General features: G+C 44.3%; 1 protein-coding gene and 1 long non-coding RNA gene across 3 annotated transcripts; one reads left to right on the forward strand and one right to left on the reverse strand.

Annotated features, from left to right (window-relative positions):
- Nucleotides 1-125: 125 nt before the first annotated feature.
- LOC115389051 (uncharacterized) lies at nucleotides 126-10,353 on the forward strand. The gene is made up of 3 exons (XR_003931545.1): nucleotides 126-211; nucleotides 7,474-7,480; nucleotides 10,343-10,353. It is a non-coding gene; the product is annotated as an uncharacterized LOC115389051 (long non-coding RNA).
- qrich1 (glutamine-rich 1) lies at nucleotides 474-6,444 on the reverse strand. 2 transcript variants are annotated; one of them, XM_030092366.1, is made up of 12 exons: nucleotides 6,053-6,444; nucleotides 5,141-5,403; nucleotides 4,702-4,776; nucleotides 3,413-3,550; nucleotides 2,531-3,334; nucleotides 2,055-2,205; nucleotides 1,661-1,815; nucleotides 1,461-1,575; nucleotides 1,271-1,379; nucleotides 1,034-1,185; nucleotides 862-946; nucleotides 474-768 (listed from the first exon to the last, which is right to left on the reverse strand). In XM_030092366.1, the coding sequence occupies exons 2-12, from the start codon at nucleotides 5,390-5,392 to the stop codon at nucleotides 579-581; spliced, it is 2,226 nt and encodes a 741-aa protein (XP_029948226.1). In that variant the 5' UTR covers nucleotides 5,393-5,403; nucleotides 6,053-6,444; the 3' UTR covers nucleotides 474-578. The 2 variants fall into 2 exon arrangements, with proteins under 2 accessions (XP_029948226.1, XP_029948225.1); XM_030092365.1 differs by having other exon boundaries at nucleotides 862-952; nucleotides 6,053-6,442.
- Nucleotides 10,354-11,551: the final 1,198 nt, after the last annotated feature.

Raw genomic sequence — 11,551 nt, forward strand, 5'->3', positions numbered from 1 at the left:
AGAAAAATAGCTTCCAACCTCCCGAATGACCACAGCATAGCACTTGACCTTGTGAATAGACGTGGTACTCAATGATTCACAAAAGGGAAAAAAAAAAAGAAGTGTCATTTTTAAGAGGAAAGGAAAAAGCAGGCACGTTTTCCATCTTTGAACATATAAAGAGATGGTTGAAAATACAGCCCATATACAAAACAACAGAGCAGTGGTCCATGTGAGTAAGACTGAAGTAAAAAGCGGTTAACGTTTTGTGAGGTTAATAAGCGAACGATTACATATCTTAGTAAGACTGATTTCTACAGGAAAATCCCACCTCTGCTCAATCACGACCCGGCAGTACGGAGCTCAAACTGCTCCGGCTCACCGCGCTCATCACGAGAGAACAGTCCGCCTCGAAGCAAACGCAAAAGAAAAGTCTGTAGATGTGGAGCGTGCAATTATGATACTCCTCAGAAGAAAACAGCTTCAGAAGTTTTTCCATTTTATTTGATGGCTATTGAGGTTTATAGAGTCAGGATGGTACTGCATAGTCAACACCGTTGAGTCCAGTCTGCCGTCTCTCTCTCTCTCGCTCGCTCGTCTTAGCTCATGTTCTCCTGGGTGGTGCCGATGATCTCCTGGATCTCTCTGACCACGATGATGCGGGCCAGCATCTGCTCCACCTGCTGGTTTGTGAGGGGCTGAGAGGAGTACCACATGGGGCTGTTCGGCGCCACCACAGGCTCCGGGGTCATGTAGTACGCATCGTTACGTCCTTTCACGCTTTGGGGACTAAAAGAAAAAGAAAAAAGGTGTGTTAGAATGCATGTGTGTACTAAAACAGTGTGGCATGTCCCGATGATTACGAAAAGAAGGGTGACTCACCATTTGAAGAGGTAAAAGTCGTAAAGTTTAATGGGACAGCGGAGAGGATTCTCAGGATCTTCGATCTGTTCCTCATACATGTCATCTGTTCCTGGAAAACATTTCACAGCTTGTCAACAACAATTCCTGACCATCAACAAGATTTAAGCAGTAAAGAAGCTCGAAAAGTCACCTTTCTGTACGGCACTGTTGGGACCTTGTCCTTTGAGAAGGCGAATACTGGTTGCTTTGTCCTTGGCGTTGGCTGGGTTCTTCCTTGTGTGTCTTAGAACCTTCGAGAAGGCTACTTTCAAGTGCTGTTCGGGTGTTATCAGGCGAAAATACCTGCGAAATCATTTCAACAGTTTGAGTATTTGTTGGTAAAATACAAGAGAAAAGTTTCATTTGACGCAGATCGGCAGTTCCTCACTTAGTGTTGAAATACATGAGCGTCGTGAGCAATGTGGCCGGTGAATGAGCGCCGAGCTGTTTACACTCCCACAGCATCTCCTCTGTCACGTGACTCGGAATGATGTAACCTGCATCCAGAGTATACAGACTGAATTCCATGACATTACGACATTAAATAACACACACTGGTGAGTATGGTGCTGTCTCACCTAAAGGGTGGACGCTGGGTCTCCAGTCACACAGGATTTTGTGCAAACTCTCACAGAAGCGTGTGTAGTACGGATCAGAGAAGATATCGTCCACTCGTCCGTTTTCCGACAGATACTGGAAAAAAAAAAACAAAAAACGATGTTCAGCGAGTCTGGGTGATTGTTTTGGCTTTTTCCAGATTGCCTGCAAAGACCTGTACCTTCTGTATGCACAAGAAAACATAATAGAGAACATCGGGCGCAAACTGCTCGTCTTCGGACCCTCGCGCCTCCTGAGTCATCAGAGAAAGACCCAGACTCAACTCCGCTACGGCGCTGGAAACCAAGTCCTCCTGAAAACGCAGCGGCTGACGACCTGAACGCAAGAGGACAAGAGAAGAGCAGCGTTTTAAGAACATGTTACATTTTGTAGACTTGCTCCTCATTTTGAATCAGTGATTTATTTTCCTTTAATTTTACTATGAAGGACAGGATTTCAAATTATGGGAGAACTCTCATGCTCTACAGTCTACGTGCTTTCTCTTGCACTGTGGTTAATTTTCTCCTGCTCCATCTCATGATGGTTCCAGCTTTTCCAGTAAAAGCTTTACTCACGGCCTATGGGGGCAAACGTTTTCTCTCGTTTGCTCAGCTCTTCGTTTTTTCGCTCCGCCCAGAGACGCCACACCTCCAGACCCTCGTCAGGCTTCAGAGAGACGGGAACCAGGATTTCTGTCGGTGGTTGAGCCTCCGCCTCTATTTGACCCTGTCCAAGATAACATAAACATTTTAACATGCATTCGCTCCTTAGAAACAGAACACAGGAAGAAACAACAACAATTCAATGAAACTAATATGACTCTGATGTTGACAATCGCTTTACCCTGCCTTCTTTTTTAAGTTTACACAGCCAACACTGGACGTGATTTATTACATTTTCCACAGTATGTCATCATTTCCTGATTATACAGACACGTTTCCAAGAACAGTTTTCGAATCATTTTGGTGACGGAAGCAACAGGATGAGTTCATTTCCAGTCATGTTTTTCTTTGTCAAACAATCCAAGTAGAAAGAGAAAATCGTCTCAAACCTGCAGATGGAGCTGCTGCTCTTGTCCCTCTTCGCCTTGGATCTGCTGTTGACTCGGATCCCAGATGTGCACCGACTGAGTGGTGTTGTAAGTCCCTCCCACCGTCTGCACCGCCACGGGGATGTGAATGTTTCCGTTCATGAACTGCGCAGGGAACAACGTCTGTACGATCTCTTCCTGCGTTGCGGCCGAGGCCGGCTGCAGGTCTGCAGACCTCGAGGAGGAACCGGGGGACATTTTCTCCTTCCCGTTGGTGGTAGTGACTTGCACCGTGCTGTACGTCTCCTGCGGGATTGCGATGTGAGTGACGCCCTGTTGCTGCGGAGTGGAGTAGACCGGGATGGTCCAGGTCTCGCCCGTGGGACCCGTGATTGTTCCCGTGGTGCTGTACAGCTGAGCGCTGTCGACAGTGAGCAGGTCCGGTCGCAGCGACACGTAGCTCTGCTGCTGCCCCTGCGGGATGGTGAGGACAGTGGCGACCTGCTGCCCCTGCGGGACGGCGTAGGAAACGGCCAGAGGGACATCCACCTTGCGCTTTTTGGCCGGTTGGAGAACAGTGGCAGAGCCGGGCCTCCTCTCAGCCTCCCTGAGAGACTCCTGATGCTGAGGAGGAGACATGGCCTCTATGGTCTGGATCTGGATCTGCTGGCCACCCTGTAGCTGAATCTGCTGGCCGGGCTGAAGCTGAATTTGCTGACCTCCCGGGAGCTGAATATGCTGGGTTCCCTGTAACTGGATTTGCTGGCCACTCGACAGCTGGATCTGCTGTCCTCCCGCCACAGCAGCCACCAGCTGTGCCTGAATCTGTCAAACGCAGTCAGCACAGTCAGAACACGGCGACACTGAGTCACACTGATCCACTGGATGAACTCAATCCTCTACCTGCTGTTGCTGCTCCTCAGTGAGCTCGGCCTGCTGCACAAGCTGGGCTGTTGAGATTCCCTGCAGGTCCTGCTGAGAGTCGGAGGCCACCTGAAGGACCTGCTCCACCGTTTGGCCCTGCTGTTCCTGGATCTGAACCTAGCAGGGACAAGACGTGACGAATTAAAAAAAAAAAAAAAGTTCCATCAACAAGAAATATCTACCAATCTTTAACAAGTGACACTCTCATGGGCTTCTGCACCAACACCCAGACAGGCCAGGAATTCCCATTGCTTCAAATCCACAAATGAAGAGAAGACGAGGACTAAAGCTACTTGATTCAGGATAAGTATGAAATGTGTAACGATTAATATGTGAAACAAAACATCAGGCAAGTTTGACATAAATCATAACTCGAGCTCCAAAAGGCACAGCAGCCTCAGGTGCAGAGAGGTTAATATCAAAATAGTAATATTTCATCTTAAAAGGATCCTTTGGGGAAAACCAAAGAGTTGTCCTTCGAGCAGATGGAAGATTCCAGTTGAATCTTTTACACTATTTTCTAAAAATCTTCATTAATGCAGGAATGTTTCATTTTTGCTTCACAAACTAAATGTAATTTAAAGTCTTTCTAAACGACTTGAGATGCTGTAATTAGTTAAAATCAAACACTGCAATGATTCTTTCAGTCAAGTTTGTATGGGTTTGAAACTCTTGCAAAATCTGTCCAACAAGTTGCTTTTTTCTCCAGAGAATTAAAATTTGTTGTGGCAAAACTACATTTTGTTTTCACAGTGATAATTTACAGTGAAGCAGATTTTGTCAAGGCGCAAAGCTTACAATCCTTTGAGGAAACAGCTGACTAAAACACATGAGTGTAGAAGTTAAGGTGAAGTTGAACGACCCTGTTTGATGTGAAATTGGAGACATAATTCCCAACTACAAGCAGGAAGACACAAGATAACCAAGAAAATGAAAAATCAAGTTAATATAATATTCCACTGACCCATCAGTAAATCCAAATTAATAAATTCACAGCTGTGCTTTATAAATAAAACTGTAAGAAAAAACGCATTTCAGATTTCAAATTGGAAGTAATCCACCTTCCCCACGTTTCTTCAACAGCAAAAGGAAAGACGCTACATCTAACTACATTAAATCTAACTCGTGGTTCAACACGCCACACTGCCTCCTCCTTCGGTTTCCCGTTGACAGAGAATAATGACCGTGCTTCTGGAGCCCTGACAGCTCCATCCATCATGTGGAATTTAAACACAATATGTGGAATTGATACCAATGTAAAAACCAACCTGCACTTGGAGCTGCTCTTCAGAGCCTTGATGCACAGTCAGTTGGGGTGAAATCTCTGTCGACGTCACCTGAACCTGTCATAAAAAACATGTGTGTGTATGAAGTGCAGGAAATTACACAACACCAGACGATAATGAATAAATGGCCTCATTCAGAGCTGGCAATAAAACTCAGGGGATCAAATGTCAAATGTAAAGTAGTGAAGTCAATTCTAATCCACTTTTCAAGCTTGTCAAGCACAGGTCTCTTTGGTATGTGAAGGGATGTAAAGAAAAAAAAGCCTTTTGGAAACACTTTGACTTCCAATAGATATAACGTGTGTAAAATTTGAACAAAGTGACTTTCGAAAAATCATCAAATCAATTGGAACTTAATATTAACACTGCAGACAGGTGTAGTGGTATATGGATACTGTCAGAACAAGTGTAGCAGCCTTACTGGGCAGGCGAGCTCCAGGAGAGAGCCGGCCACCTCGGTGCTGTCAGTGTAGATGCAGTTGGCTCCCTGCTGCTGGTACACCATGGCCGTGGTTGTGGCTACTGCCCCTCCCTGCTGGCTGAACTCCTGCAGCACCTCGGGGCCCTTGGCCAGGGACTCCAGGAACTCTTTCATCCTGTGCTGAGGCACTGTGCGGGCCTTCTGCCGCACATACTCATCGAAGGAGACCACCCCACTCTCCTGCTCATTCATCTTCACTGGACCTGGGGAGAGAGGATGACCATGTTTATGTTTACATGCCAGATCAAATCAAAACAGCATGCTTTCACAAGATACCGCATTAAAGACACAATAACTGGGAAAGATGAATGAAGAAGGGGACAGTGATTGTTCTAAAAGCAAGAAGATAGCAAAATAAAGTGACATATTGCTGCGATCGTTACGTAGGGAACGTTTTAGCCTGAATTGATTTTTGCATTATGTGCTGCAATTTAATACTTTTTCTAAAGACAGTGTAACTACACATTACATCAAATCGCGGTGATTTAGATAACATATATGGGATTTGATCGCATTCTTATAAATACAGCAAGAGCTTGATCCTCTTAATTGTAAGTGTAATCAAAACTGTCTACGTTACAGCTAGCTGTTAGCATCGTAGCAGCTCAATGTTAGCACTATAGTCACAGCCCATATGGATAAACAGCTAGCAAAAAACAACTGCCTTGATATTTTCGCATCGTATAAAACTAACAAGATAAAATATACAGCAATAAGACACAATATAGGTAAGGGTAGAAGCTAGCAAAAAACTAAAGCAACACTCCATTCAATGCGATAACATGAAGCTAGCTAGCTGCTGTGCTATCATTAGCCCAGCTAGCTGACGGGCTTCGGATCCCGGCATGCTACCTTAAATAAAACGAAATCCTCTCCTTTCCGCCAAGGCACGGTGTTTAAAACTAAAAAGCCGATAAACGTGTTACAGCTACCGCCAGCACGCCGTTCACTCCTCTACATAGCGCACGGAGCGGCGGACTGGTCCCGCAAAACAAAGCTTGTGGTTCAACCGCCAAGAAATGGACCAGCAGCGAGGAGGCGAAGTGTCTGTCGTCTGATGGCTCCGGGATGCAGGCAGTCCGCTGGAAAAGCGCTTCCACGCCTCCAGCAAACACCGCACTTCTAGGTTCTCCAGCCCAAAATCCCACGATAGTTTTTTTTTTTTTTCACTCTAAACCCACACGACCCGGCCGACTAACTCAACGATGTTTGTCCAGCTAAATGGAAAAGGACGGAAGTAAAGGCCCCGAAAAGAAGGCGACTCCTCCACACTGATATGCGGCCAGCAGCCTTCAATCAGCAGCTCCTGCCACCCCAGTTACCCCAGTTACCCCCATCACCAGGGACCCAGCAGCTCCAAGACCCCCTGCTGTGAAAGTTATTATATTATTAATAACTACAGTGGCTTTCATAGGAAAAAAATCCAACCCTGTCAATGTTTACAAGTCATCCGCAGATACTCTTTATATGTGCTTTTTTTCTTTCTACCTATCTAACTTCATATAAGGATAGATAGATAGATAGATAGATAGATAGATAGATAGATAGATAGATAGATAGATAGAATAATAACTCATAAATCCTTTTTATACAATTGCACTTTTTTTTTAATTTACACTTTAGATAATTGTTTAAAAATATATTTTGACATTATGGTTATTTCTTCGATTTGTTTTTCTTTTCTTTTTTTGTCTGAATGACTCTTGTTTTGTTTTTGTTTGACTTTTACAATATCTGTGAAATATTGTGTCCAGGAAAGGGGTCAATAATTCACAGCTTTTTCAGCAGGCCTTCTTGGAATCATTTAAGATCACCAAATGTAATCATCGGAACTGGTGCTGCGGTGAAATGCTTGTCAGGACGTGTCTGCTGAAGCCTGATAAACATTTGTATGCTTGTACCTTTAACAGAATCTAACTTCCCCAGTCTGCCTTAAAGAGCCAGGCATGTGCTGTTGAGGGCCTCCCCCTGTTCTCTCCACAACAAACTGCCTCTTGCCCTCCTTAAGGTGGACCGCCACAGATGTGCTGTGTGAATAGGCAGGCTCCTTTGTACCCTGGACAGCAAAGAGTTAATTCCCACACTCTCTGCAGACTGTCAGTGGATCTGCAGGGGCTATTTCTCAGATAGTTAAAAAGTGTATGGACATTTAAAAAATTTTTTTTTTTCATATTCATTACATAATTACAGTCAGTTTATTCTCATTGTGCATGTAACACTGTCTTCACTTGTGGAAAACTGAATTAATGTATAAATAAACAAATAACAGGGAGGTATTTAGTTGGCATGGCAGTGTTTACATGGCACTGTTTACATGTACTCGTGCAGGCGTGTCTTCACATTACTTGTTCATGTGAGTTCGTGACACCGTAAGAATCTTAATGTAATCCTTTTAGTTTGAGATTTACTGCAAACAACTGTTGTAGGAAGAGTGTGAGGCTTGCAAGCTTTCGTTAAGCATCAATTAGTTGCAAAACGTGCATTCCCTTTTGGTTTTAAATCTTAAACTGAAGACTGCAACGGTGACAATAACACACACAGTTTTCCTCTCTTTTAGATTTGAAGCTTGTATTCGGGTGTTGACCTTTGCTGCTGCTCTGCAGGTGAGATCTGAATGGACGACTGCCAGGTAACCAGCTGGTGCAGTAATGGGAAAAGACATCAGCTTTAAAGTTAAAAGGGTGTGAGCATGCCCGTGAATTCATCATGCTGAGCCCTCGCCATGATGCTCCTGCACATTTGGAATCAGACGACGCACAACCTGATGCTGCAGCCTGAGATGTGCTCCTCATGATGCAGTAGAAAGAAGCAGGTCGCACGGAACAGCAGGTACCTCCCAGCTATTTTATGATACTAATGATTTGGTTTGGAAACACGTATTATGTACTGTGTTTTCATTTGGCAGCCTTGAGAATTTTAGTTTCAGACTGACAATTTGTTTTGGTGCACATTTTTTTGTAATCTCTGTAGTTTATGTTGTGAGCAGCTATGAAGTGTTGAAATGTTTCACCATATGGACTAAATGTTTGCATCATAACAAAAACATCATGCTACGATAGCCTGTGAAATAATTTTTGCATTTTGAGGCCAATAGTCAATTATGATTAAACTGTTTGCATGTTCAGATTTGCATGAGTGTATGCCCATGTCTATTTCAATATAAGTGAAAGATACAGCTTCACAAATATGATCCAAAGAGCACAGACTGATCTCTGCCTCCTGCTGTGATCTGCCATGTTTTTGTCAAACCTTGCACACATGTTGTGAACTGTGCAAACCCTCTGGATTACAAATAGGAATTCTTGTCTTTTGAAGGATTGCATCACAAAGTTAATTATCTGGGAATCTGTGACCGTTAACTTGTGCTTAACCTCTCAAGTCGACTTATCAACACTTTCATACCTCGCCCATTTTGACCACTTAAGCAGTGCAAGAGTGCTTTACGCTATTTGTGACACATCCATTTCCCACACACAACAATAACTCTCAGGCGGTGATGCTAAATGCCACCCCCTTGGGTTTAAGCGCATAATCACCTGCAGCCAGGGATCAGACTCTCAGCTATGCGACTGAGACAACCCCTCTGTAACCAGAAGCAGATGCTACAGACCGATGATACATTTCACGATCAAAAAACTGTTTTTCACCGTTTCTAGTTCCCCATCACATGCAGACCAGTGTGGCTTTCAGGGACAGGGCTTGAGGAAGGGATCTTTCAGTGCATGAAAAGAATAAAAAGAAATTCTTGACCTTCAAAAAAATGTATTTCATACTTCCATGTGTTATTTTTCATACAGCAATTTAACTGTTTATTTGTTAATTTTCCACAGCTCTTGGGCTTTTTCAACTGTCAAAAATGGAGTCTTCACTCTTTCTTCTTATTGCCCTCTCCGTTTCTCTTTGTGGGCCTGGAGGCCTCGTTCAAACTTCTGATTTATTGAGCACGAGCAGAAACAACGCTGAGCCTGATAGGTCATTCAGAGAAGAACTGCTTCAATCAGGGAGCTCTGTGGAGGGCAGCGGACACAGTGCCGGCAGAAAATCCACCCAGCCACTCATCAATAAGACTGTCAGTCCTCAGGAGCCTGAGCGACTGAGCGCTGAAAACCACTCCGGCTCTGGAATAACATTAACTATAACACCAGCACTTACCTCACACCACTCTGGGGCTCAAGGCCAAGAAGCTGACAGAGCTAATACTTCAATTACAGGACACACTCACTCTGATATTCCCATAACCTCAGAAGAAGCGCTTTTGGAAATCCGCCACATTACTACTGAGAAACAGCCTAAACCAGGACAGATTAATGACTTCCCCACTGGTAAGTAACTTGGAATACTTGATGTAACACATGCAGTGCATCCATGTTTTTGTTAATATGTGCATACAGGGAAGATCAACAACTAATGCCTTTCAATGCAAGTCTATTGATGAATATATCCAAACAAGGATTAAAATCTCTGAGCTCAAGTATTGAAGAAAGAGAAACTCTGGGGATTGATTTTTGTTTGGTGAACTCCCAGCCCGAGATATTGTTGATGAAATGAGTCTAGACACGTTTTTAAACATTACATTTTTAGATTCCCGTGCCATCAGTTTTATCACATACAACGAAATACACTCAGCTTTGTAAATGATTTCTTTTGAGATTTGTTGGCGAGATGAAAAATAATGTAAATAATTGACTGCTTTGGTTTGTCTTCAAACAAACTCTGTTGCGACTGCCCTGTTAGTGTGGCTTAAGGCGACTGACACCTCCTCTCTGGTCCAGTATTCAAGGTGGTCCTGGGAGCAGAGTCTCTGCTCACACACAAACAGCAAAAGTGTTATCCAAGCCAAAGATCAAACTAGAACTGTTTAACTGCAGCAATTGTTGTGTGAAATGCTGTTATTTCTGCTGCTGCTTGTACTTTGACGTCCCATCCATCTGTCTTATATATCTGTTTATATCCTTTATCCTTTATGTCCTTTATCCAATCCCAGACAACTATGGGAAAAGCAGAGAGAGACAGAAAACCTCACAGAGTCACATATGCAGACAATACTGGGTTCTCAGTTAACCTCAGCTTTAGGATTGAAGTAGAAAACCTGAGTACACAACTGGAAAACATACAAGCTACAAACATTATTTCACAGGCCAGAGACCCAGAACAGTTTCACAATGAGACCACTACAGCACACAACTATAGTAAAAGGATATCTCTTATCTGGTATTCTGAAGTCAGAAAAATAATTGCAGTGCAGATGAACACAGTCTGAAAAAGTAAAGTGCATGAATATGTACGTAAAATTGTGATGGTTCAAATCCAGGGGACATATTGAGACATAAGACTTCCTAAGCTAATGAAGATGTCTGTCTGCAATGACCACATAGGGAAAAATATACTAAACTGAATTAAAAATAAGACTGTTTGTTTTTCTGTTTTTCAGGTGGCGACAGGCCTAAACACCCCAGACAAATGATTGTGTTTACTTCCTCTCCAGACCTAAACCCACCAGGGCCTGGTGGCCCTTGTGTTCTTGGTTTTAGACATTGTGCTGTTCTTAAGAATCTAAACGGAACGAGTCTGCTCTGGGATGACATGAAGCGCACCCTTACATTTGCCTGGGAGCTGCACGTCTTCGGATCTGCCAGCCTCTTCACATTGCTGTCAGTCCTGGCGATGCTGGGATTGGCCGGAGCTTGCACTCTTCCTCTTCCTTGTCCTCTTTGCGATGCCCTGACCTTGGCAAATAGTTTCCTGATTTTGGGCGGTTCCTTGCGTATGGCTCTTCTTCTCGTGGATCCGTATGGCACCCGTCAGGTCCTGTCTCATGCTTCTCTGGCAGCGTTACATAACGTTCCTGTGTCGCTTTTTCTGTGGACTCAGGTCGTCCTAGCTCTGGTCACGCTCAGAGGTTTGAAATTATTGCTTCTCCCCAAAAAGCTGCAGAGCCCATGGGTGGTTGGAGGGCTTGCTGTATCCCACAGCACCACATTATTTGTCGCAGATTTGTACTCTTCAGCTTTATCTCCCATCCTCCCTCTTTTGCTGCAGAGCCTCTCTATCTGTTGGGGTGCTCCCTTCTGCTTGGGGATCTTCACTAAGTCACTTTCCCATCTGCGCCCCTTCCTCAGATCCTCTGTGCCACAGTGGGTTCCTTCACAGAGGACTGAGAAACTGGGGAAGCGAGTAACGGCAGTGTGCGCCTTCCTCGGGTTGCTGTGCTGCAGTCTTCACATGTACAGTCTCTTCTGGCTTTACGGGCTGCTGGGGAACTGGAGGCGCTTCAGCTGGGGCTGGTGGCTCACTCAGTTTTGGGCCAGAATCCTTGAGGTGGCCTGGGGATTCTCCCTTCTCGTCCTCAGT

The sequence above is a fragment of the Salarias fasciatus genome, chromosome 5 (assembly GCF_902148845.1).
Source record: "Salarias fasciatus chromosome 5, fSalaFa1.1, whole genome shotgun sequence".
NCBI classification, from domain to species: Eukaryota; Metazoa; Chordata; class Actinopteri; order Blenniiformes; family Blenniidae; genus Salarias; species Salarias fasciatus.